The sequence below is a fragment of the Triticum aestivum genome, chromosome 2B (assembly GCF_018294505.1).
Source record: "Triticum aestivum cultivar Chinese Spring chromosome 2B, IWGSC CS RefSeq v2.1, whole genome shotgun sequence".
NCBI lineage: Eukaryota > Viridiplantae > Streptophyta > Magnoliopsida > Poales > Poaceae > Triticum > Triticum aestivum.
In genome coordinates, this window is record NC_057798.1 from 115,173,927 (window position 1) to 115,200,289 (window position 26,363).

Genomic DNA, 26,363 nt, shown 5'->3' on the forward strand with positions numbered 1-26,363 from the left:
ATATACCTAATTGTGCAGCCATCATAGTTCGACCCTAGGCTCAAAGCTCAGCTTTGCTATCTTGTAAAACCTTTTTCTCGCAAACAGGTGATCTTCTCTTCTATGCTCCAGCGCGGAACTTTCAAAAGCTAATATGAGGGGATGACTTACAATCAGGCGACTGGACTTTTTCCCCCTGTAATGGTAGCTGGCAAACGCCCGCTATATGGGGGATGGCAAGCAAGTGAACCATCTTTTGCTGGCAGTTTTACTTGTAAAGCGAGATCAAATGACGGCGATTTTTAACAAAAAAAATACCTTTTCCTGCAATGCCACCTCAAGAAACTGTCATCTCTCCCCTCTCCCTCTCAACTAGGCGAACGTTCGCAAAGTGTGAAAAGAATGACAAGAATTGGAACCCAAGGCCCGCCTCATTGTATCCAAGTTGAAAGTATGGTCGTTCTTTATCGGGATGTACTATTAAACTAAAATTGGGATTATCTGCAAAAAAATAAAATTGGTAGTATGCCACCCTCTGGTGAACGTTCGCCAGTTATGGGTGTCCTTTTTTTAGCTTCCATTTGAATCATCCAAAGTCCAGCGGCTCTAATTCATCTTCTACGCCAAACTTAAACCCTACACCCTCCAAATCAGAACTCGCACGCCTCCTCCCCCTCCCCTGCCCCTCCCTAGATGTGATGCTGTGGCGAGCTGCATTGTCTGATTGTCTCCGCCTCTCCGATGAGGTCCTGGTGAGCCCTCGCCCACGATGCCTCTACCAGCCACAACATCTTCGACTTGAGCTCGACGGCTATATAATCCTAATGGCAATGAGAGCAAAAATAAACAAAACCACCCGCATCGCTCAACCCTATTCAACGCCTACGTCGGCGAGGCCTCGCCAGGACGGCGCGTCTGGCCACATATTCCCGCCTCGTTGCTCCGCTTCTTCTTGAGGATTCAATTGAAGCTTAAAAGACTCCGGTCAAACGCACTAATACAAATACTACTCCAAAGTTCAAGATAAAAATAACTTGAATTCTCCCATAAAAAAAATAACTTGAATTCTTTTTTTGCGAGGGTAAAAGAGATTTTATTCCAAAATCACAGGGTTACAATCCAGAGGCAAAAGTTCCTCCACACAGGGTGGACCTCTACCTAGCCATACAACAGTAGTACTCTCCGTACGACTATACGAAGCCAATCGATCTGCTACCCTATTTTGCTCGGCGCTTAATTTTCGACGGAATAAACTCTCTTACACCCATATGATGCTGAATCTCAGCCACCAAGTGCCCATAAGCTGAAAAACGAAGACCGTCCCCCTTCATTGCCAACATTGCTTCTGATGAGTCGGTTTGAACAATGACAGACCCCTCACAATGCTGATTAGCAAGGGCCATTCCTTGCATTAGAGCATGTAGTTCGGCTTCTAGGGCATCATTGCAGTTGAAAATACACCGATACGCTACAAAGATGACACTACCATCACTTCTTCGCAGCACCATCCCCGCTGCAGCTGAGCCATCTGCCCCCGAGAAAGCTCCGTCCACCGATAGGGCGGTCTGTCCAGGTGGAGGCCTCGGCCAGTGCAGCACCGGTGCAGTTATGCGTGCAGTAGCTCGGTTAGGAATGATAGTTGACATTTTTCCTTTGATTATTTCCTTTGTGGTATACCTCCTGGCAAGTTGTATTGAGGACATGTAACTCTGAAGATAGTCTGTTGTCGCTGCGGTCGTCGGAATTGCCGTAGCATGTGTGAGATCATTGCGCAACGACCAGATTCTCCACAGGAGCATGATTGTGCAGTCCCGCATTGCATCGTCACAATGTAGCAAGATGTTAAGGAGCCAATCCTTCCCCGTGTCCTTCAGCACCTGGTTATCTGGCAAAGCCCAAACCTGGCGCATTTGAGTCCACAGCGCCTATGCATGGCCACATGTGATAAGAGCATGGAAGCTGGACTCCTTGTCTGAACCACACAACGGGCATGTATCACGGGTAGCAATGTGTCTGTATTTCTTGCATGTATTGTGGCTAACGCCCCGGACACCACTTTCCAGGCAAATATCCGCATCTTCAGGGGCAAGCTTGCGTTCCAAATAAGCCGCCAGATCGACTGGTGCCCATCAGGAGCGGCGCTAGACGACCCCTGTCCTGCCTGCCCTTCTGAAGAAGCGAGACGATAAACGCTTCTAACCGTAAAGCATCCACTCTTCTCTGGAAACCATGCCAAAAAGTCTTGCCCACCTCTCGGCGAAGTCCGAATCTTCAATATTTCACACACATCCATCTCCCAAAAATATTTCCGTAGCCTGTTCACATTCCAGGCTCCCGACTCTTCCAGAAAATTAGCTACCCAGTTGTATCTGCAATTTCCTTTTGGGGTTATAGGTTTGAAATCATGTCTCCTGGGTATCCATGCATCCCTCCATGTTTTAATCATCGTGCCATTCCCCACCCTCCAGATCAGCCCCTTCTTCAGCAGATCCAGGCCATGAGTAATTCCTTTCCAGACTGCAGAAGAGCTAGACGGGAATATCGTGTCCAAGAGATTACCGTTCGGGTAGTATTTCGCCCGTAGGAGGCGAGCGCAGAGACTGTCCAGGTTATGCAGTAACCTCCAAGCCTGTTTCGCGAGTAATGCCTGGTTGAATGCCCGCATGTCTCTAAACCCCATGCCCCCCATATCCTTGGGTAGGGTCATCTTCGCCCAACTGAGCCAGGCCATCTTTCTCTTGCCATTCTCCACTCCCCACCAATATTATCTCATCATCCTTGTTAAATCATCGCACATAGACGCCGGGAGGCGGAAGACACTCATCACATAAGTTGGTAATGTTTGCGCCACCGCCTTTATTAGAATTTCCTTATTACCCGACGACACATATTGTTCACTCCAATCAACCAGCCTTTTCCTAAGCCTGCCCTGCACGGTCTCAAATTGCCCTTTATGTACTCTTCCTTCCAATACAGGTAAGCCCAGGTACTTAGGCTCAAACACTTGCTGTGTCGCCTCCAAAATACCCTTCATCTCCTCCGCCACCGACTCAACACAATTGTCTGAAAAAAGGATGGAACACTTTTCGGGGTTGATAAGTTAACCCATAGTTCTGGAATAAGTGTTCAACAGACCTTTGACAATGGTCGCTTGGTGGCTCGTCGCTTCAAACAATAACATAGTATCATCTGCGAACAGTAGATGAGATATGACTGGTGCTCCACGACAGATCGAAACCCCCTTCAGATCTCCCTCATTAACTGACTTAGATAACAGAGAGGACAAAGCATCAGCTATAAACAGGAAGAGGAAGGGGAGAGGGGGTCACCTTGCCTTAGCCCCCGAGATGGGGTAAACGATTCAAGTAACTTCCCATTGAACTTGACAGAGTATTTGACAGACTTAACACAAGCCATTATCCACGAAATCCACTCCAGCGAGAACCCCCATTTAATTAGGGCTTGCTCCAAAAACTCCCAATCCACACGATCATAAGCTTTCGAGAGATCCAACTTGTAAGCACAAGCTGCAGGACTGTTTGTTTTCATAGTTTGTATATGATGGATGCACTCGAAAAGCTATGATGGAATTATCAGAAATAAGTCTCCCAGGAATGAATGCACTTTGATTCTCTGAGATCAATTCTCCCAACAAGGGTCGCAGACGATTGACCAAGCACTTAGACACGATTTTATACAGCACGTTACAAAGACTTATCGGTCTGAAGTCCTTTAGTTCCTTTGGGTGAGGAATCTTTGGAATAAGAACGATGGCTACATCGTTCACTCCCTCAGACATTACACCTGACTTGAAAGAAATCCAACACCGCAGCTATAATCTCCGTCTTCAAAACAGCCCAGTTGCGCTGGAAAAACCTAGCCGTCAGGCCATCCGTACCAGGTGCTTTGATTGGACCGATCTGAAACAAGGCATTAGAAACCTCCTCTTCTGAGAAGGGCGCACACAACATATCATTCATGCCCTGTGTCACTTTAGGAGCTATACCGTCGAGCACACCCGTAGGTGTTAGTGTCGGGTCCTTAGTCAAAACTTCCTGAAAATACGAGGTCGCCATGCGCTCCATATCTGACGGCACTAAGCACCATGTACCATTAGCTTGGCACAGGCGCTGGATGTAGTTCCGACGCGCCCGCCACACAGCCCGTCGATGCAAATATGCAGTATTACGTTCACCCTCTTTTAACCACGTGATCCTCCAGCGTTGTAACCATAGCATCTCTTCTCTATAGAGCAGTTCATCTAACTGATACATCTTCTGTTTGATCAAGGATCTGTCCACGTCTTGGAGCTGCAAATCAGCTAGTTGTTGCCGGAGTTTTCCAATTTCAGACGTGACATGACCAAAGTTCTCCTTACTCCAAGAACGCAGCTTCACCATCATCTCTTTTAGAGCGTCGCTGACGGCCCCAAGAGTACCACCAGGCTTGCTTTTCCCTCACCGGTCCACAATAACCGAAGCCAGCGCCGGATGTCGTTCCCACATGATCTCATATCTGGCCGTAGTTTTATTTTTAGTTGGCTACATGTGATAACCGCACCATCAGTGGACAGTGGTCCGAGCATGACGACGCGAGATGATCAACCTGAGTAAAGGGAAACATATCCTTCCAAGCTTCATCAGCACACGCCCTATCCAACCGAACACGAACGTTTATGTTGCCCATTTAACCATTATCATATGTATACGGGATCCCGGAGAACCCCAAGTCCATCAACTCATAGGCCAGTAGACAATCCCTAAACTGTTGCATTTGATTCTCAGAACGGTCCGTAAGGGAGAGGTGTTCATGTTGCCACATTGCTTCATTAAAATCCCCACACACTAGCCACGGCTCCGAGGATATGGCTCGTAGGTTTGACAAAGCGCTCCACATACGGTGTCTGTTCTCCACCCGTGGTTCTCCATACACATAGGTCATCCTCCATGTTTTATCATTTGCCCCATCTACAATACACACGCCTATATATACCGTGCACAAGAGTCCAAGACAGTCACTTGGAGATTTTCGTCCCAAAAGAGGGCCAGGCCCCCACTTAACCCATCACTGGACACACTAGCAAATCCTTTCATATGCAGTCTCCACTTGATCTTCTCCATCTTGCTTGAGGCTTGTCTAGTTTTAGATAGAAAAACCAGCCCCGGGGAATTGGCTTTGCAGAGGGTCAAGACCTCGCGAATTGTCCGGCGGTCCCTTCCCCCCCCCCCCCCCCGCGGCAGTTCCAACTAGATAACTCATTGGACTGCCACATACGGATGTATATAGACATATTTTAGAGTGTAGATTCACTCATTTTGCTCTGTATGTAGTCACTTGTTGAAATCTCTAGAAAGACAAATATTTAGGAACGGAGGGAGTAACATTCGGACACTCACCATTTTAGCATGCCCGGTTAGAGCATCTACGGCGGGGCGCCTCAAACCCGCTTCATACGCCCGGGCGGACCGCCCGGTCACTGTCCGATCACAATTTTTTGACCTAGACGGCCCCTCTCAAACAACCCTCAAATGCCCGGGCTGACCGGCACCCCTCACATCCAGCCCAATAAGGGCGGATATGGGGGCGCCTGGGTGCGCCCGCCACGTCGGATCCGGCCCACGCTGGCCGACCCGACCTCACATAAATTCCTCCCCATCCGCTCGCCGGACCAAACCCTAGCCACTTCACTCCACTCCCCTCCGCCACTCAAACTCGTCTCCGACGACTTCTGGCCGTCTCCGACATGGCGGGCAGCGGGATTTGAGTCCTTCACCTCCCGATCCGTCGACCCTGAGCTCATCTCACGCGGCCCCAAGGAGGAGATGGCCATCCGGCTTGCGCTCCGTCGCGCCCAGGAGGAGGCCCGTCATGACTGCGCTCGGACTTCTTCCGTCGGGAATCCATTGCGTTCGCCCAAATGGCGCATGGATCCGGCGCTGGGCCGGCCGTAGCTGCCTCGCCGGAGGTCGTGCGGTCTGTCTAGCGTCCGAGCGTAGTGGCGGACGCACAACCCCTCCGTTGACGGGCCGAGCATCGGGACGCACCATGATCCTCGTCCGACGAGGCCATGACACGCCGTGCCCGCCGTGCATGGCACCGGGCGTGCGAGGCGACGACATCCCTCGCGGCGGTGGACATCAGCGAGGCGGAGTCGCATTCTTCGGCGCCCCGCATGGCGCATCAGTCCGGACGCCGCAACCGCATCGTGGTGGATGTCTACGACTCGTCCCAAGACAGATCCGTTCGGTTTTCGGGCTCCGATGAGGAACAATAGGGCATAGGAGGTGGTGGTGCCTTGAGTTCCATGAACAGGCTTGTGTCCCATGGCCTACTCTACCTTGTCGGCGACCGGAGCAACACTCTGAGGAGCGTAGCCGGCCGCGGACATGACCAGGACGGAGCCCGGCGAGCGGGAAGCGAAACCGGACAAAGCTTCGCTCAAAGATCTCTGCGTTGCATGTAATAATATGAATTCAAAATTTCTAATTTGAAGTATCCAAAATGTGAAATGCATGTTTTGAGACGTGACGGGTCACCGTCAGTGGACACGCAGACGTGTCCGCGGTTAGATGCCGGCTGTAGATGCTCTTAGAACCCCGAGTAGAAACTGAACCCGGAAGCGGCACAGCTCGCCGGAAACCCCCTCCCGTGTTCGTCGCTAATCCCCATTTCCCACAAACCCCCGTCCCCTCGCTGCGCAGCCCAACGACTCCGCCCCCTTCGAGTGCGAGAAGCTTCGAGGAGCTAGGGTTTCCCGCACCGATCGATGGCCGTCGCCGACGCGGTGCTTCCCTCGCCGCCGACGCCGCCGCCCCCGCCGGCGCGGATCGTCGTCGTGATGCTGCTGCTCTTGCGCTTCGCCCGCGTCCTCCGCGTCGCGGCGGGAGCCCTCACCTACGTGTGCTCGGCGGTCGCGTGTGTCTCCACCGGGGCCGCGGCTGCGCTGCTCGTCGCGCACCGCGCCTGGGGCACGCGCTCCGGCCCCTTCCTGTTCCTCCAGGCGCTCATGTACGGGGGCCTCAAGGTTTGCGTCCTCAGCGTCCTTGCGTCGCTCGCGCTTGCCGTCCTGATGGTGTGCGTCCAGCGCGTGGCATACGAGATTGCAGTTCGAACTGGATCCATTTCGGAATACAATAAGGTATCGTGCGAATTAACAACTCCCTGTGATCTTTATTCCGGTCCAATTGCAGCAGCACATAGGCAAGTGTTATGATTATGATCTTCGGAGTAATTCAGTTGCCATATACTTATATTGTTGTCAAATTAATGTCGTGCTTCAGGTTGTCCTGAACTCCTGATGAGCAGTAGTAGTTTTTTTCCATGTGTGTTCATCACTTCATTTGCATCCTACCATTTCTGAACCATTCAATATATACTACGTATGGTTTTGTTGAAATTGCTCTCCTCCTCAGAGCCGCTTCGTATCAATCAAGCGGGAGCCGCTTTCACACTTGTTTTGGCTTCCGCGCACTGCGGTGCTTGGAGTGGCCGTGGATGTGGCTTTCTTCCTGCTAACGGTCGCTGGTCTTCTGGTAGCAACGATGTCGCTGCACGTGGAGGGTTCGAAATCTCATGGTCAAATGGCCGGTTCGGTGATCATGGAAGTGGGGTTATTTGGTATGCTCGTGACAGCTTGCTTTGTTACCATCCCAGCGCTCATTCTTCATGCCTGGAGGAGGGACCAGGCGGAATGGAAAGCACGATCACAGTGTTGTTGAGGTATAGCTCCCCCTTTGCTTTGCTCCCCTGTTTCTGTGAGCCATATGATCATTTCTATTATTATCTGCATATTTTGTTGTAGCCTCCTAATAGCATGAAAACAGTCCTCCAGTGCTTTTAATTACTGCCTACTGGTGTTGATATTTGTTAAGATGGAGAATCATTGTATATAAAACCAATAATAAGGTTTTTGCTATTTCCTTTGCTCATTGCATACTAAATTGGGATTGGCGTCGATCTTAAATTGTGCAAGTAGCCAACGAATGCAGTTCTGCCATATGCGTTTGTTATGAAGTGCTGATAATAAAAATGATCAGTTGCACGTATTAGAAAAAAGCAAATTAATTGCCTATGGTCCATCGTTCACTGTGATCATTGTATATTTGCAGCGAGTGAGATATAACAATGTTTGCATGCTTCCAAACTGTTTGCAAGCACCTTTCTTGAGTTTTCTTGTCATTGCTAATTTCTCCATTGAAACCAATGGAAAAACCCAAAGTTTTGAAGTTTTGGCTATGCATACGACTTACGAGTCTACACTTCTTAGCTGCATTTGGCATTTATGACTTTGTACCATGTTCCCTCACTCTGGTTAAAAGAAGTGAACTGTTTTTTTCAGGAGTACGCAAATTGCATACCATAGTTTTATAGAAGGCAGAGGTAAATGTAGAAGAAATATCCAAGCCACTCACACCACAAGCCGGTGCAAGAGCAAAGAGAAAACTCTTAACTCCTAAAACCATACACTACTCCTCACAGAAATGTTGAACTTTTCTAGCTCCAGCGAGAGCCCACAACTTGAGCTCTTGAAAGATTTTTTAAGCCGATACCCATTTGGATACCGTGTCATGCCTACTAAACACTCGTCCATTCCATTGCTTCCAAATACTCCAACACACAATAGTGATCATCGAATCAAACCCTTTCCTGTACTTTTTAGGAATGTGTTTGCGATTAGAGCTCCACCAAGATTCAAGACAATCCGTCACCGTCGGCAGCAGCGCCAAATCAATCCTCGCCCTTCTGAAGCAAAGATACCATACCTGGTGGGAGTAGATACGTTGCAGCAAAATATGGTCCACAGTATCCCCTTATTGATCGCATAGAAAACACGATTAGCTCTGATCCTGCAAACCGTGCCTCAATCTCCAATCCGAGGTCCACAAGTCGATATTGCAGCGCAAGCTACATAAATATCTTACATGACAGGGGAGCCCAAGGTGTACTGCCCCTGAACGTTCCACTTCCATATCGCAACATCTTCCAGTGCCAGATGAATTGCACTACCCCATCGGTAGAGAGCTCTCCCACAATGTTAGATGCCCAGCTGTGATCATACAGACCCTCTTTAACTGATCTGCGACTGATCACCTGGGTCCGGACATGCACCACGACAATTGGCGTAATTTCCGCCAGCCTAGCACCATTAATCCAACGGTCTCTCCAGAATAAAATTCGATCCCCAGCTCCCACCTGCCAATGCACCAAACTGTCGAACGCCTCCTGGACCCGAGGATCAGGGGGCATGTTCAATCCCTTCCAGGGTCTAGTATCGTCCGTGCACTTCAACCATTCCGAACGTAGGCGCAGCGCAATACCTTGCCTCCTGAGATCAATCACTCCCAAGCCTCCGAGGCATTTTGGCCTACAAACACGTGGCCACTTCACCTGGCAATTCCCGCCATGGATTTCTTCTGTCCCAGCCCAAAAGAAGGCCCTGCAGCCCTTGTCAACACGATCAGACGCCCACTTCGGAGCGTCTGCCACAATCAGGTGATGCGTAGGACGGGTTCTGATAACATTTTTCACAAGGATCAGCCGTTCTGGCCTGGTGATCAAACCTCTCTGCCATCCTGGAAGTAATCACAGCACCGAATCAACTACTGGTTGCCACTCCGACCTCGTGAGCTGTAGCCCCAAATATTTGCATGCAAAAACTTCCATCTTCCACTGCATCACCGCAGCCACCGCCTCCCTCTTCCACATGGATCATAATGACCGATGACTTGTTGAAGTTCACTTGAAGAGCCAAAGCAGCTCCATAAATGCGTAGAGATTCGTGGACACAACAGCAAATCGATCGCCCATGGCCAGACGAATAGTACTACATCATCCGCATAAATAGAGTCTCTAGAGAGGTGAGCATCCTGCAATGCACCGAGCACTCCACATTCGTGCTCTCGGGCGACCATGGAGGTCAAGGTGTCCATGGCGATCACAAAAAGGAGGGGTGAGAGCAGATCTCCCTGACGAAGCTAGCCACGTGCGTGGATGAATTTCGCCCCACCCGAGCCATTTACCACCACTCGAGAGCTAGCCGTTGTGAGCAGGGTAGCAACCCAAGCTCTCCAGATCTTTGAGAATCCTTTAGCTCGCAGCACCTCGAACTGGAAGGGCCATGACAGAGAGTCAAAAGCGCGAGATATGTCTAACTTAAGCAGCACACCCTTGGCCTTCCACTTGTGCAACTTCCTCGCTAACTGCCGGACAAGCATGAAATTATCATCTATATTTCTCCCTTTTATGAACGATGGTTGGTTCACCATTACTAGATCTTCCATACGTCAGCTGAGTCTCATCGCGAGCAATTTAGCGCATATCTTCGGTATACTGTGAACCCAGCTAATCGGATGAAAGTCAACGATCGTGCATGCATCCGGCTTTTTTCGAATCAGTGTGATCAGGGCTTAATTTAATCAGCCAAAACTGCGGCCGTTATCGAGAAACAGCTTATGAATTGCTGCCATGACATCTCCTTTATTTAATGATCACCCACACCTTCTGCTAGAACAAGCCAAAGAAACCATCGGGGCCAGGTGCGCAATCTGCTGGCATCTCCTTGATTACCGCCCAGACTTCCTCTTCAGAGAAAATCAGCTCTTGATCACTAAGATCCACCTGGGCAATGTCAAGGAAATCCAAATCAAGAGCATGCTCTCTTGCCTGTGCTGTTCCCAGGAGATTCTTGTAAGCAGTATGAGATAATTCCTCTTTTCTGCGTTGATCCGTAATGGTGTTAGGGTAATTGCCGGTATCATTTTTTTTTGTTTTACTCCCATTGGCAATAAGATTGAAAAACTTTGTATTAGCATCTCTATCACTGAGCCATCTAATACGCGAGCTTTGTCTCGTGATCATACGCTCAAGCGATGCAAAACCCAGCACTAGCTGCTTCAACGTGCGTCTCAACAACCTCTCCGCCTAGAGAGATCTCCATTTCTGAGCACAATCGAGGCGCAAAATCACATAATTTGCGACGGCGATCTGCAGCTTCACATTACCAAAGCGCTTTTGTCCCCAAGCCGTGAGATAGCGCGCCGTGTTTCTCAATAGCAAATCCAAGCGCTTGAACGTGTCAGTGATGGTTGTGTCGCAGACCCACGCCTCTTTGACCGCCTCCTATAAACCCTCAAGTTTTTCCCAGGAAATCTCGAACATGAAGCGGTGCCTTGGTTGGATGCGTTCACTCAGAGCCAAATGAAGCAGACAATGATCAGAGTACGCCGTGGATAGCGTCTGAAGGAAACAGTCCGAATGCTCCAATTCCCAATCCACTGGGACAAAAACTCTGTCAATCTTGACAAGCGTGGGTGATTCCCTCTCGTTACTCGACGTGAACCTGTGCCCATGCAAGTACAGCTCTTTGAGGCCATCGTCATCAACGAACTGCTTGAATCTTCCCATCACTCTTCAGTCTAGGTAAGCATTATTCTTGTCAGATGCGTGTAGAATCAGGTTAAAATCCCCTAACACCAACCATAGGCCAGGGCAAAGCTGGCGGTGAGCCGAGAGCTCCTCCAGGAACTGCATCTTCTCCTGATCCTCTTGGGGTCTGTAAACAACCAAAAGCCACCAAGGTGCACCCTCCGATGGCGAAACATAGCCCGTGATGAAGTTTGTATCATTCACAAAGTTAGAAATCTGTAGCATGGAGGAATTCCAGGTGATAAGGACCCCTCCCTTAGTCTCGCATGCAGGAAAGTAATCATAACTACATAAGACGACCCAAAACATTCCATAATAGTGTACTGGTCGATCACCGCCAGTTTAGTCTCCTGGATACAGAAAATTGCAGCATGTAATGAGTCAGCAAACTCCTTAAGCGCCTTCCTCTTTCCTGGACTGTTAAGCCCCCTATCATTGCAGCAAACAATCTCCAGGTTAAGGCCTGACATAATGGAGAGCGTGTCTCCATTGCCATCATCCAACAGCCTATGCTGATACCAACAGCCTATGCTGACACTGCCAGTGTCAGATCTCCATCCACTCCGAGATCGATGGGGATAGCTTTCCCAAAGATAGAAAAGTAAACTGTTTGACCAAACGATCAGTTTTTTTTTTGACCAAACGATCAGTTACTTTTACATATTAGGAAAAAGCAATATTAATTGCCTACGCTCCATCGTCCCCTGTGATCATTGTATCTTTGCAGCGAGTGAGATTATAACAATGTTTGCATGCTTCCAAACTGTTTGCAAGCACCTTTCTTGAGTTTTCTTGTCATTGCTAATTTCTCCATTGAAACCAATGGGAAGACCCAAGGTTTTGAAGTTTTGGCTATGGCATACGAGTCTACTCTTCTTGGCTGCATTTCACATTTATTACTTTTTATCGTGTTCCGTGACTCTGGTAAAAAGAAGCGAACTGTTTGATCATCACCTCCAGTCCTTTTAACAATTATCAACTTCTATGTGACTACATTTTGGTAGAATTGCCATTGTGCCTTTGTCTGCTGTTCTGTGACTCAGTTTAATGCGTTTATACTTCAGTAAAAATAAGTAAACTTTTTGATCATGTACATAAATAACATGATAGTAAATGTATGCACATCTAGTACTTACATAAATAACATTACATGACAGTAAATGTATGCACATCTAGTACTTACATAGATAACATGACAGTAAATGTATGCACATCTAGTACTTTCATAAATAACATGACAGTAAATGTATGCACATCTAGTACTGTAAGGTTGTGCTATGCAACTACATTTTGGCAGACGTCCGTTTGAGATCAGTTAATATCTAATGTTGCAAGTTCATATCATCAGTTGTGTGTTTGTTAGCACTACCAATTGAAACGATGAGAAAGATTCGAATTCTATAATATCTCACAAGATAGAAGTTACTTCATTGCTGCAAAATGAGTGGCATGGGCTTTAGATTTATAGTACTTGAAAGTTGAAAATATACTATTGGATGCTTAATGTTGATATGACAATGTTCTTTTATGAAGGTGTTCGGAGAATTTGGCAAGGAGCTACAGTGCCCATTCCGCTGATGGTTGTGAGTGATCTCAACAGATACAAGTTTTCAGAGGAAAAACAGCCTTTGCAGAATTGCTTCTTTCTACTATTAGTAGATCCTGATCGTCATTAGCCATGGGAACATTTGTAGACTTGCTTATTTCTGATATTACTAGACTGTAATCATCAATAGCTGTGAAGTTTGTGGGTCATTATGGATCTGGTGATGATGTTCGATGCTACTCCGGGCTACTTGCTTACAAGTTTGTTGCACTGGAGTATTGGTGTATACATGATGGTAGAATTTGTGTCCTGTTTGTAATACACTGTTGGAAGAAAATGCTTCCGTTCCATGAGACATTAACCTGGTAATGAATTGGTATAACTGCGGTCCGTTTGCATTCTTATGTTGTATGCATCAATGCATGGTCGTAACGTTCTGCAAGCGGGCTATGTATGCGTTGCCATTTCGAAGATCCTTGTGGTTATGTTTATCATGGGTGGTTATCTACCGCCATCGTGGTCGTTGGCTCCTCTGTTAGAATGTTAACCTGCTGTTATGCTTGTGTTGTCGTTTTCATCCTCGTATTGCGGCCACTGAACTTCGTCAACGTTTTTAATGTTATGATGATTAATGCTATGTCAAGAGATACAAATTTGCAATCAGTGTTGGATATTTGGTAAATAAATTTGCATTGAATATCTATGTTACACAGACGAGCTGAACCATTAAGAGGGCGCGCTAGACCGGTTTGTTCATTCATCAATTTGTTATTTTGAATTTGACAACAAAATGCATGTATAAATCGAAGAAGCCCTCCTTTAACATAGAACCATTAGGGTAGCCCAATGCATGTAGCTCCCGCTTTGTGCAAGGTCTGAGGATGGCCCAACCACTTTGGGTCTTTTGCTCGCAGTCTTAATCTGCATTTTTGCAAGAGGTTGTTTACAGGACTCAAACCTGTGAGCGTGACCTCATGGCCATAAGGCGACATCTTTATCGCCGTGCCAAGGCTCCCCTTCATCCTTTCACTTCCATTTTTTACTAAAATTCAACCGACTGAATTTCCATTTCGTTCCTAGTAGAATTCCCGATCATTGAATCTCGTCGGTAGGGATGCAAGCGAGCATCCCGCATAAGCCCTCAAAAGATGGGAGCTGGTACAAATTGAACTATAGCGCTGAAAATATGGCAGAACTAATCTGACTAGTTTTGAGTACGAAGCGGGACGGATACGGGTGCTAGATCCATACTCGTCGACAATCTCAACATGCGTTGTCTGTCGTGGATGAGGTGTCTGCTTGCCTTTGTTCTGTGTAGTTGAAAATGGTCACATACTTTATCCAATTTTCTTTTGTCTACGTTAACATCTAAAAGCACTTCTCAGATATGCATGATGGACTGTGGTCCATAGCGTCAATTTTTCAGTACATTACATTGAACTGCAACTGTATTTTTTTTAATCTAGTTATTGCTTGTGTTTTGCATTTGAAACCGGTTATTCATCAAAATCTATTTCCAGAAGGAAGGATCTATCAGGACTTTCAGTTGCTTCTGACAATATTGTCTTTTTTCCTTTCAAACCGTTTTTCATGGAAATTTACCTAATTATGCAATCATAATATGTACTTCAAACTAAACAAATTGGGTTCTGACCATTTCCCCCCTGAATTTTTCAACTTCAAACTGAGGATCCTGATGGAGTTTAAAAAAAAAATTCAAAGACCCTAACTCAAACTAAACTCTTATTATTTTGTTCGAAAGAAAATTCGGTAGTAACAAATTTAAACATTTGCCCGGTGGCTTGAACAAGAAACTCGGTAATTCTTATAAAAAAAAGGGTGAAATTCGATAGTTGTGCAGGATCGAATCGGGCACTCACCATTTCCACACACCCGGTTAGAGCCCGAGTCCGCATCTGCTAGTAGAGAGGAAATGGGTTAGAGCTGAACCCGGTAGGGAAGCGGGACAGCTGGCCGCAAAACCCCCTCCCCTGTTCCTCGCTAATCCCCATTTCCCACAAACCCCTCGGCCCCTCGCTCCGCCAACCCAACCACTCCGGCTCCTCCCAGGGCGATCGAGAAGCTTCCAGGAGCTAGGGTTTCCCGTACCGACCGATGGCCGTCGCCGACGCCGACGCGGTGCTGCCGCCGCCCCCGCCCCCGCCGGCGCGGATCGTCGTCGTGGTGCTAGCGCTCGTGCACTTGGCCCTCGCCCCGATGCTGGCGCTCGGGGGCGTCCTCTGCATCGCGGCGGGAGCCCTCCCCTACCTGTTCTTCGCGGTCGCGTGGGTCATCTCTGCGGCCACGGCTGGACAGATCGTGGCGAGCCGCGCCTGGGGCGAGAGCTCCGCCCAATTCGTGTTCCTGCAGGCCATAATGTACTGGGGCCTCAAGGTCCTCATCTACAGCATCCTTGTGCTGGTCGCGCTTCTCGTCCTGTTGATGTGCGTGGACTACGTGATTGCAGTTGTATCTGGATCCACTTCGGCATTCAAGAAGGTATCGGGCTAATTAAATCCTTGTGATGTTTATTCCGGTCGAATTGCAGCAGTACATAGGCAGTGTTATCATTATGTTCTAATTAAGTTGCCATATATATTATACTAGTAATTAGTTTCGTAGTTCAGGTTGTCCAGATGAGTGGTAGTACTAGTTTATTGTGCAAATTGACTCCCTGTGATCTTTATTGTGGTAGAATTACAGCAGTAATGCAGTACATACGCTAGTGGATAAGCCCTGTGTTAGCATTATGTTCTAACTAAGTTTCCATAAACAGTTCAGGTTGTCCTGATCAGTGGTACAAGTTTTTTCCATGTGTGTTCATGTTCATCACTTCATTTGCATCCTTCCATTTCCGAACCATTCCGTACATACTCATGTTCATCCCTGTGGTTTTATTGAAATTGCTGTCCTCAGAGCGCATCAGGAGCATTCACGCGGGAGTCGGTTGCAGACATGTTTAGGCTTCCGCGCACCGCGGTGCTTGGATATGTTGCGGATGTGGCCTTCTTCCTTCTAATGGTCGCTGGTCTTCTGGTGGCGATGCTGTCGCCGCACGTGGAGGGTTCGATATCTCAGGGTGAAATGGTTGCCTCCGTAATCATAGATGTGGCACTATTTGGTATGCACGCGACAGCTTGCTTTGTTATCATCCCAGCGCTCGTTCTTAGTGTGTGGAGGGGTGGCCAGGCGGACAGGAAAGCGCCATCGCAGTTTTGTTGAGGTATACTACTCCCTTTGCTTTGCCCCCTGTATCTGTGAGCCATATGATCTTTCCAATTATAATCTGCATATTTTGCGTATCTTCCTCATAGCATGAAAACAGTCCTCCAGTGTTGTTGATTACTGCCTAGTGCTGTTGATATTTGACTATTTGTTAAGATGGAGCATCGTTGCATATAAAACCAATCTTAAATCTTATGCTTTTGTTAGGAAGTGATGATAGTAAAAACGATCAGTTCTATGTATTAGAAAAAAGCAAATCATTTGCTTATGCTTCATTGCCCACTGTGATCATTGTATCTTTTGCAGTGAGTGAGATTATAACAATGTTTGCACGCTTCCAAACTGGTTGCAAGCACCTTTCTTGAGTTTTCTTGTCATTGCTAATTTCTCCATTAAATCTGATGGGAAGACCCAAAGTTTTGAAGTTTTGGCTATGGCATACGAGTCTACTCTTCTTAGCTGCACTTGACATTTATGACTTTATACCATGTTCCGTCACTCTGGTAAAAAGGAGTGAACTGTTTGATCATGTAAATAAATAACATGACGGTAAAATGGCACACCTCTAGTCCTTGTAACAATTATTAACTTTTATGTGCCGCCATGCACAATACATTTTGGTATAATCGACATTGTGCCTTTGCGCTCTGTTCTGTGACTCAGTTTAGTGCTTTTATACTTTATTAGTAAAAGAAAGTAAACTGTTTGATCATGTATGTAAATAACATGACAGTAAATGTATGCATATCTAGTACTTTAAGGTGGTGCTATGCCACTACATGTTGGTAGACGTCCCTTTGAGCAGTTAATATCTGATGTTGGAAGTTCATATCAGTTGTGTGTTTGTTAGCACTACCAATTGAAAGGACGAGAAATATTCGAATTCTCACAAGATAGAAGTTACTTCATTGCTGGAAAATGAGTGACATGGCCTTTAGATTTACAGTACTTGAAATTACACTGTTGGATGGTTAATGTTGATATGGCAATGTTCTTTTATGTGGTAATCTGATGAAATCTTGGGTTGGGTTATTGGCAGATGAAGCTAAGAAGAGAAGGTGTCCGGGGATTTTGGCAAGGATCCTAATCGTCATTCTACTGATGGTTGTGAATGATCCCAACAGATACAAGTTTTCAGAGGAAAAAGAGAGTTTCTGCAGACTTGCTTCTTCTATTAGTAAATCCTAATCGCCATTAGCCATGGAAACTTTTTTAGACTTGCTTATTTGCGCTATTACTAGATCGTAATCGTCAATAGCTAGCCGTGAAGTTTGGTGGGTCATTATGGGTCTGGTGACGATGTTTGGTGCTACTCCTCCGGTCTCCTTTGTGATACCCTATTGGAAGAAAACGCTTCCATGAGACATTAGTCTCGTGCATTCACTGCCGTCGATTTGGATTTTTATATGTTGTATGCACGGTAGTAACGTTTTGCAAGTGCCAATTGGGTTATGTATGCGTTGCCATTTCGAATATCTTTGTAGTTATCAGGGGGGCCATCTACTGCACTAGAGTATTGCAGTTTCCATCCTCGTGTTGGCTGCTTAACTTCGTCACATTTTTTTTAACATTATGATGATCAATGGTACCACCAGAGATGCAGATTTGCAACCGTGTCCAATATTTAGTACTCCTAAAGTTTGCATCGAATATATGTTCAGGTCTGTTACAGGGACGAGTCTGAAGTTTTAGGTTTGATGGTGGTCTTGGTAACATCGGCAGCAGTCTGCCGAGAGGAAACGGGGCTCTTCCGTAGAGCCTCCGCGACGGTGGTCCAAAGATTGATGACACCTGAGTGTTTGGAGGCAGCGCCGATTAGCGAGGCCTTCTCCTCTGTCGGGTGATCGAAATGCAACACATGCGGTGATAGTCTTGGACAACCGATTCACGAGCCGAGCAATCACAACAGATTCACGAGCTATGGTGCCATCTTGAAGGAGATAGGGAACAAGAAGAAGAAATTGTGTATGGTCAGCTTCAGACGACCATGAACAACGAGAGATGCTCTTGCTTTGGCGAAATTTTCCACGTCCCTGGACGGAGGCAGACGTGCATGGTTTTCGGGGCACCCGGGAGCTGCTTGTATCCCTATGAACATTAACAAACGATAAGGGGCTGTTTGGTTGACGACCTGAGTAGCCTGCCTGACAAAAATGGCTGCCTGAGAGGAGACAGAGGCTTCAATGACTTTTGCCCGTTGGGCATGCTCGCAACGTAGTTGTTTGGTCCATGACTTCAGCCTGACAAACGCAGTACAATAAATTATTTTCATAGACCAATAGAAGGATAGGATCATAGACATGGATTAGTATATATTATTTTATGTTTAGCCCCGGGGAGCTGCTTGTATCCCTAGGAAACATTAAACAACAATAATACTCTCTCATTTTTTTATAAGGCTGGTCGTACTGGGAGACAACACATAACACAAACGCAGGTAGGCGTGGACATGATGCCTGAAGCAGAGAGACAAGAGATGCTTGGCCCAAACAGAAGATACATTACAGCTAAACCTACCAAACCCAAGCCAAGTGCGGCAATGTCAAACCAACGAGAACTCCAACATCGTTTGAGCCAAAAATCAGGGACACTGCGAGCGAGCAAGATAGTGCCTTCAAGAAGGAGAACGACGCCGAGACTCCGTCACTATCCGGTCCGGGAGTCCCGGACCTAGGCTCGAAGAAGGACGCAACTGAAGGCCTTGGCAGCGCCTTCAGGGAGGAAAACGACACCCGCGGGCATCGTCGCTGTCAGCACCGGTGAGCCGAGCATGGATCTCTCCATGGCCTGAAGCTGAGCGTTCCCATAGCCACCGAATCCGAGATCCTAGATGGAGAGGCCAACGCTGGTTGGAACCATCGAGTCAGGGGGTTGGCGGGGCTGCACCTGCAATCAGAGGGTGGCACAACCACCACACCCAAGAGCATTGGATCTAGCAAAAGAGGGGCTTTGAGGCGTACATGGTAGGGCGGGCGAGAGGCGAACCACACGGGTGTCTTGCCGCGACGGCGTCCAGCAACGCCGGCAAGCAAGGACTAGATGTACGTAGATCCGAGTTGTCGTGGCCTTGACCATCGGGATCTCGGCGAACCAGGTAAGCTGGAATGGGGCGCAGGTGGTCACTGGTGCAGAATCAGGCTATTGTCCCAGTTCGTAAGGACCTTTAGTGCCAGTTCTGCAACCGGCACTAAAGGGTGGGGACTAACTCCCCCCCCCCTCTTTAGTGCCGGTTCATCACGAATCGGGACCAAAGGACCACCACGTGGCACGAGCCCGCGTCGGGGGGCTGGGGGCCTTTAGTCCCGGTTGGTTACACCAACCGGGACTAAAAGGTTTAGGGGTTTATGGTTTATTTTTCCTTTTAATTTTGTGTCTTCCATTTAATTCTTTTTCATTTCAAACATATTATACGCTACTACATATTGTACATATTATGTATATATATAAATAGAATTTCTCGTAGAATCAATCATATATATCATCGAATTCTCGCAGGACCATTCACACACACACACACATATATATATAGGGTGTGTCTATTCTAATAACACCCCTTAAGATCTTATTCTGCTAACAAATCTTCTTATTCGGCTAACACTGCGTCCGGACCGAACCTCCTCCAAGCAGCGCTCAGTCAACCCCCACCACGGGGAAAGTCCCCCCACCACCCTGCATTGCCCGCGCCGCCCACTCCATCTCCTGCCCACCTTCTTCCCCGCGGCACCCACCTCCTCCACCTTCCTCTCGCCAGATCTCGCCGGCACATCCTGGTCAGCGACGGGTCCGACACTCCCTTGGGCGCGCACCTCCAGCCTCCTACCCCAGCGCCGCCCCTCCCCTCCCTCCGCTTTTTCCATCTTCCCCTGATGCGTGAAGGTCGCCCCCACCCGCTCCGATCACATCTCCCCAGACCCCGTCGCCGCACCGCCTCCCTCCCCCACCGCCACTGGACTTCCTCCCTTCCTCCCCTGTGTCCCAACACGGCATCCCACCCGCCTCTACTCGCCAAGTGTCCCTCCTCCCTAACGAACTCGGTCCGACCACCCACCCATCGACTGCCTCATCTCGCCTCGATTGTGCAGGAGGCTCCGCAGGACTCAATCCAGTCCGGATGCCGTGACCGCCGGCGAATCCAGCGGGCAGGGAGCGACCATGAGCGAGGTCTTCTGTGATGACCCGATCGGATCGCACGAGAGGGAAGGGGATGAGATGCAGGAAAAGGGAGAAGCAACTTTACTTGCAGGAGAGGAAGGTTCAGAGTACAGGTGAGGAAGACAGTGATTACACACACAACACATGCCTCACGCGCCCACGCAGGGGCTGGCAATATAGATACTCGGCTAGGCCCACTGATGATCTGGCCAGCGATGACTTGCCTCTCCCTTTCCTATTGGCTACCCAGGTCCACCGTGGCACTTGTAGGTGCAGGTGTGACATTTCCCCCTCCATCAGAAGGAGCGTCACCTGGCGCTCCAGCCGCCCCCCGCCAGATCGCGGCGGTCGGAAAACGAAGCTTGAGCGTCTCGTAGTCTTCCCATGTCACTGCTGCGGGCGAAGAGGAGTTCCAATGCACTTGAATTTGCACCAGCGCCGCGTTGCCTCGCTTGACCATGCGTCTGTCGAGGATCTCCACAGGAGCCGTCTCGACCATGGACAGATCGGGCGGCTTGGGCAGCTCGGCGAAGACAGGTGTGTAGTTGGGTGTGTACGGCTTCAGCTGGGAGACGTGGAAGATATTGTGGATGCGGCTGTCCGGCGGCAGAATCAACTTGTAGGCGAGTATCCCGATCTTGGCCTCCACCTTGAATGGCCCGAAGAATTTGTAAGCCAGCTTGGTGCAGGGTCGATTGACGACGGGGGACTGCGCGTATGGATGCAGTTTCAGCAGCACATCCTCGCCGACCTGGAAGCTTCGCTCCGTGCGATGGCGGTCCGCCTTCTTCTTGAAACGGCGTTGAGCTTGCAGCAACTGCTCGCGGAGGCGGGCGGTGTGCGCGCCCCAGTCCCACTGCTCGTTGTCGAGGACCGGCGCCGGCTTGTCATCCCAGAGCGTTGTGGCACCCAAACTGGGCTCGGTGCCATACATTGCTTTGAACGGGGTGCAGTTAATGGAGGCGTGGAAGGAGGAGTTGTACCAGAATTCGGCGGCCGGAAGCCACCGGCGCCAGTGACGGGGGTCGTCGTGGATCGCGCAACACAGGTACATCTCCATGCATTGGTTGACTCGCTCACTCTGGCCGTCCGTATGCGGGTGGTAGGCTGTAGAGTACAGCAGCTTGGTGCCCGCGGCCGCGAATAGCTCGCGCCAGAGCGCACTAGTGAAGACGCGATCACGGTCGGAGACGATCGAATTTGGCACGCCACGGAGCTTGACGACGTTGTCCCAGAACGCGCGCGCCACCTTGGTTGCTTTGAATGGGTGGGGAAGAGGGTGAAGTGGGCGAACTTGGTGAGACGATCGACGACCACCATGATGGAGTCGTAACCTTCCGAGGTGGGCAGCCCCTCGGCGAAGTCCATGGTCAGCTCCTGCCATGGTGCCGTGGGAACAGGCAATGGAGCCAACCGGCCGGGCGGTCGGCAGTGCTCGTGCTTGGCCTGCTGGCACACCAGCCACTGCTTGACGAACTCGTCGACGTCGCGCTTCTGCCCAGGCCAGAGGAAGAGCTTCTTGACGCACTGGTGCGTGGCGGTGATGCTAGAGTGGCCCCCACCTCGCTGTCATGGAAAGCACTGATGAGTTTGGTGCGGAGTGCCGTGTTGCTGCCATTCCAGAGCCGATCGCCGCGGCGAATCAATCCCTTGTGCAGCTCGAACCCCTCCTCCTCTGGACTGTGAATGGCGAGGCGGGAGGGCATCTCTTGCGCTGTGGCGTCAGTCGCGTACGAATTAGTGACCTCCTGCACCCAAGCTGGTTGTCAGAGGGAGAGCGCGGCCATGCTCAGTGCAGCGCCCACACAAGACAGAGCGTCTGCCACACCATTCTCTGCTCCGCGCCTATACTGAAACGTGAACTGCAGTCCCACCAGTTTGGACATCGCCTTGCATTGCAGATCCGTCTCAAGTCGCTGATCCCCCAGATTGGACAAGCTTTTGTGATCTGTAAGGATGGTGAACGGCCCGCGCTGCAGGTAAGCACGCCATTTCTTGACGGCCATCATCACTGCGAGAAATTCTTTCTCATATGCAGACAGTTTCTGGTTGCGAGTGCCCAACGCCTTACTGAATTATGCCACTGGATGTCCCTCCTGGACAAGCACAGTGCCGATGCCAGTGTTGTAGGCATCGGTCTCGACGACGAACGACTTGTCGAAGTCGGGCAGAGCGAGAACAGGTGTGCTTGCCATGGCGCACTTGAGCAGATCGAACGCGGCCTGCGCCTGTTCAGACCACGCGAAGTCCTTCTTCATCAGTAAGTTCGTGAGTGGCTTGGCAATGATGCCATAGCACGCTACAAACTTCCTGTAGTACCTGGTGAGGCCGAGGAACCCGCAGAGCTTAGTGGCCGTCGTTGGTACCGGCCACTACAACATCGCCTGCGTCTTGTCCGCGTCCGTGGCCACGCCCTCCTTGGAGATGATGTGCACCAAGTATTCGATGCTGTCCTGCGCGAATGAACACTTCGAGGCCTTGACGAACAGCTCGTACTGACGAAGAAGCTCGAACACTTGCCGCAGGTGCTCGGCGTGCTCTTCCAAGGTGCCGCTGAAGACCAGAATGTTGTCGAGGAAGATGATGACGAACTTGCGCGCGTGCTTGCCGAAGATCGTGTTCATCAGACACTGGAAGGTTGCTGGCGTGTTCGTCAGATCGAATGGCATGACGCGAAACTGAAAGTGGCCGTGGTGGTTTTAAACATCGTCTTGTGCTTGTCCTCCTCGCGCATACGAATTTGGTGGTAGCCGGCACGGAGGTTGAGTTTGGAGAAGTAGGCCGCACCGGCCAGCTCGTCGAGCAGCTCGTCGACAGTCGACAGGGGAAACCGATTCTTGATGGTGATGTCATTGAGTCGCCTGTAGTCGATGCAGAATCGCCAGGTACCGTCCTTCTTCTTGACGAGGAGTACTGGCGCCGCGAAGGGCTCACGTTGTGGGTGATGACGCCGGATTGCATCATCTCTTCGACTTGGCGTTCGATCTCATATTTTTGCAGCGGCGAGTATCGATACGGGCGCCCATTCGCCGGTGATGCACCGTCCACCAGGGTGACCGCATGGTCGTATTGCCGGTGTGGTGGCAGCTTCTTGGGTTCTCCAAACACGTAGGCGAAGTCGTCGAGGATTGCCTGCACGGCTGGCGGAGGGGGCTCGTTCTTGGTCGCGCTCGGCGCGCGCCAGTCCACGACCGCCATGTACCAGATGTCGTTCCCGGCGTGCCACTTGGCGAACTAGTCCGGTTCGATGTAGTCAATGTTGGTAGTGGTGCCCTTGGGACGAACGCCTTGCAGTGTCACGGTCTCGCCCTGGTGCACGAAGGAGATAGTCTTCTCCAGCCAGTGACAGTTCATGGCGCTGTTTTGCTCGAGCCAGTACATGCCCAGCACGCCGTCATACGCCCCGAGCGCAAGCTGGCGCATGTCCGTGCTGAATGTGTGTCCCTGGCACCACCACTAGACAGCCAGGATCATGATGTCGCAGACCAAACGCTCACCATTGGCAACACGTACATCCACGGGTGGCAAGGGCGTGCTTGTAGCTTTGATTCGCTCCGCGAATGCTTGCGAGATGAAGCTGTGTGTACTTCCCGAGTCTACGAGCATCAACACCACTTGATTCCCCACCATAGCTCGAAGGCGAATGGTGCGTGGCGAGTCCCCGCCAGAGACTGCCTGTGTGGAGATGAGGCAGCATTCTGGTACGGGTTGCTCTAGTACCGGCGCGTCCAGGACGTCGAGCGCGTGCACCGCATCGTCAATGAGGACCTCGTCGTAGTCGCCCACTTGAATGGTGAGCAACTACGTCTGCTGCTTGCAACGGTGCTCGCGGGACTAACGGTCGCCACACTTGAAACAGAGCCCATTGGCGCGTCGGAAGTCGCGGAGTTGGCGCTCGCGCGCGAACTCGTCGTTGGCCGGCCGAGCCGCTGCTACCGCTGTCGGTGGCCGCGGGGGAGCCGCGGCGGGCAGAGGTGGAGGACGACCGGCGGGAATCAGTCGAGGGCGCGGGCGACGAGCGTCGTTTTCTTCCTCCTGGATGTGGGCCAGCACCAAGGCACGTGTGATGCTAGTCGGAGCCTGGAGACGAACAACAACGCGTAGATCGTCCCGCAGCCCGAGGAGGAACTGGGTGACGAAGAAGCGTGGGCTCAACGAGGCGTCGAGGGCAAGGAGATGGTACATGCGAGCTTCGAACGCCGCTCCGTACTCTGCCACCGTGCCGGTTTGCCGTAGTTGCAGGAGTTGATGCATCTCGAGCTCGAACTCGTCCGCCCCAAATTCTTCGCCGATCGCCGCACAGAAGGCATCCCACCCAAGTGCGTGATGAGCTTGACGGTACGCCTGAAGCCAGTGAGCTGCCTGTCCCTCGACGTACAGCGTCGCCGTGGTCACCCAATTGTGTGGCGGTACGCGGTACAGCTCGAAGTAGGTGACGCAACGATCAATCCACAGGTACGGGACGGAGCCGTCAAACCGTGGAAAACCATGCTTGGGCGGCTTGGTGAAATACTCCTCTTGCCACAGTATCTCGGTGTCGTGGTGGCCCGGAGCGAAGTTGCCGTGGTGTGGGTCGTCGACGCGGCCCCCTCCGTGCCGTAGTTGGAGAAGGGGAGGTCCGTTGTTGACGAGGCGAGGTTGCAGCGCGTGTGGATCCACTGGTGCCGCGGAGGAGCCGGTCAGTGGGCCGCCCCGTGGCATACTTGGTGGCCAGCCGCGCAGCGAGGTCGCGGGCGGTGGTGGTATGGTGTCGCGCTGTTGACGCACCTCGTGGACGTTGGCCTGCGTCAGATCCACTTGCCGGCGCAGGTGGGCGAGATCAACGGAGACCTGCTTGTTGAAGGCGATCTGCGCCTCTGCTTGCTTGTCACCGGCGAGTTTGCTCTCGTTGAAGCAGGTGAGCAGGGACGAGAGCATGGACTTGAGTTCCTCCGATGATTCCGCCATGGCGAGGAGGATATGCTTGGTCTGTGCCGAAGGCTTGGAAGATGGCGCCGTGCTGGCTTGATCGATCTAACCCCACTTGGGATTTTGCGTCGATTTGCCGAAGCAATTCAACACCCAAGCAGTGGATGTTACAGATCAATTGGAGCGGAAGCATGAAAAAAATCGGCCGGGATTGGAAAGGGTCTGATAACCAGTTGTGACGACCCGATCGGATCGCACGAGAGGGAAGGGGATGAGATGCAGGAGAAGGGAGAAGTAGCTTTACTTGCAGGAGAGGAAGGTTCAGAGTACAGGTGAGGAAGACAGTGATTACACACACAACACATGCCTCACGCGCCCATGCAGGGGCTGACAATATAGATACTCGGTTAGGCCGACTGATGATCTGGCCAGCTATGACTTGTCCCTCCCTTTCCTATTGGCTACCCAGGTCCTCCATGGCACTTGTAGGTACAGGTGTGACATCTTCAAGGGCTACGTGGGGCATTACTGCGAGATCTCCACTGCCCCCTCTGCTAGTGCGTGCTGCCTCCGCTGTCGACAGCGGTACTCACGCATGACCCCCTCTCTCTCTCTGCCAGAACCCCAGGTCCCGGTTGTTTCTTCTGTATCTTGGTCTCATCATGTTTGCTTGTTTCCCTTCACCAGAGAAGAAGCTGCGGAAGCTGTCCGAGATCCAGGCCGACGTGTATGAGTCTGAATCGCTGATAAGAACTGGCTGATCTCTCTGCAATTTCTGTGTTGGCCAGGAAGGTGAAAAACTACGGCAGTCCAGCTCACTCCGTCGAGTGATATTTTTTTGTTCAGATGCAACTCACTTTCCGCCAAGTCGTCCGACGAAACAGCGAAGTGCACCATTCCTCCTCTCCGTCATGAGCAGCATGCGGCCATCGACGACTCCATATACAGTTCACTTGCTGGCGCTGGCTCTTGCACCATCGGAAGGGGTCGCGAGGAGGTCCTTCGGTCCGTCGGTTGCAGTTCCCTTTGATGACGAGGAGGATCGTCTCTAGCTACAGTGCAACTCGGCTGGCTCTTCGTTGCAGTTCGATTGAGCCCATGTCTCTTCCAGCCGGGAGCGATCAATTCT

General features: G+C 50.4%; 2 protein-coding genes across 3 annotated transcripts; both read left to right on the plus strand.

Annotated features, from left to right (window-relative positions):
• Positions 1–6,566: 6,566 nt before the first annotated feature.
• Positions 6,567–13,335, plus strand: LOC123040727 (uncharacterized). Of its 2 annotated transcripts, none has more exons than XM_044463495.1 (3): positions 6,567–7,117; positions 7,633–7,698; positions 12,937–13,335. In XM_044463495.1, the coding sequence occupies exons 1-3, from the start codon at positions 6,746–6,748 to the stop codon at positions 12,979–12,981; spliced, it is 483 nt and encodes a 160-aa protein (XP_044319430.1). In that variant the 5' UTR covers positions 6,567–6,745; the 3' UTR covers positions 12,982–13,335. The 2 variants fall into 2 exon arrangements, with proteins under 2 accessions (XP_044319430.1, XP_044319429.1); XM_044463494.1 differs by having other exon boundaries at positions 6,574–7,117; positions 7,392–7,698.
• Positions 13,336–14,975: 1,640 nt separating this feature from the next.
• Positions 14,976–17,597, plus strand: LOC123040728 (uncharacterized). The gene is made up of 3 exons (XM_044463496.1): positions 14,976–15,448; positions 15,866–16,172; positions 17,214–17,597. Exons 1-2 carry the CDS (start codon positions 15,065–15,067, stop codon positions 16,169–16,171), a joined length of 690 nt encoding a protein of 229 aa, XP_044319431.1. The 5' UTR covers positions 14,976–15,064; the 3' UTR covers position 16,172; positions 17,214–17,597.
• The last annotated feature ends 8,766 nt before the right edge of the window (positions 17,598–26,363 follow it).

Excerpts from the sequence above, each read along its gene's own strand:
- LOC123040728 (XM_044463496.1), top strand. The coding sequence starts at position 15,065 with ATGGCCGTCGCCGACGCCGACGCGGTGCTGCCGCCGCCCCCGCCCCCG. Across the intron at positions 15,449-15,865 it reads CCACTTCGGCATTCAAGAAG|AGCGCATCAGGAGCATTCAC; the intron begins GTATCGGGCTAA and ends TGCTGTCCTCAG.
- LOC123040727 (XM_044463494.1), top strand. The coding sequence starts at position 6,746 with ATGGCCGTCGCCGACGCGGTGCTTCCCTCGCCGCCGACGCCGCCGCCC. Across the intron at positions 7,118-7,391 it reads CCATTTCGGAATACAATAAG|AGCCGCTTCGTATCAATCAA; the intron begins GTATCGTGCGAA and ends TCTCCTCCTCAG.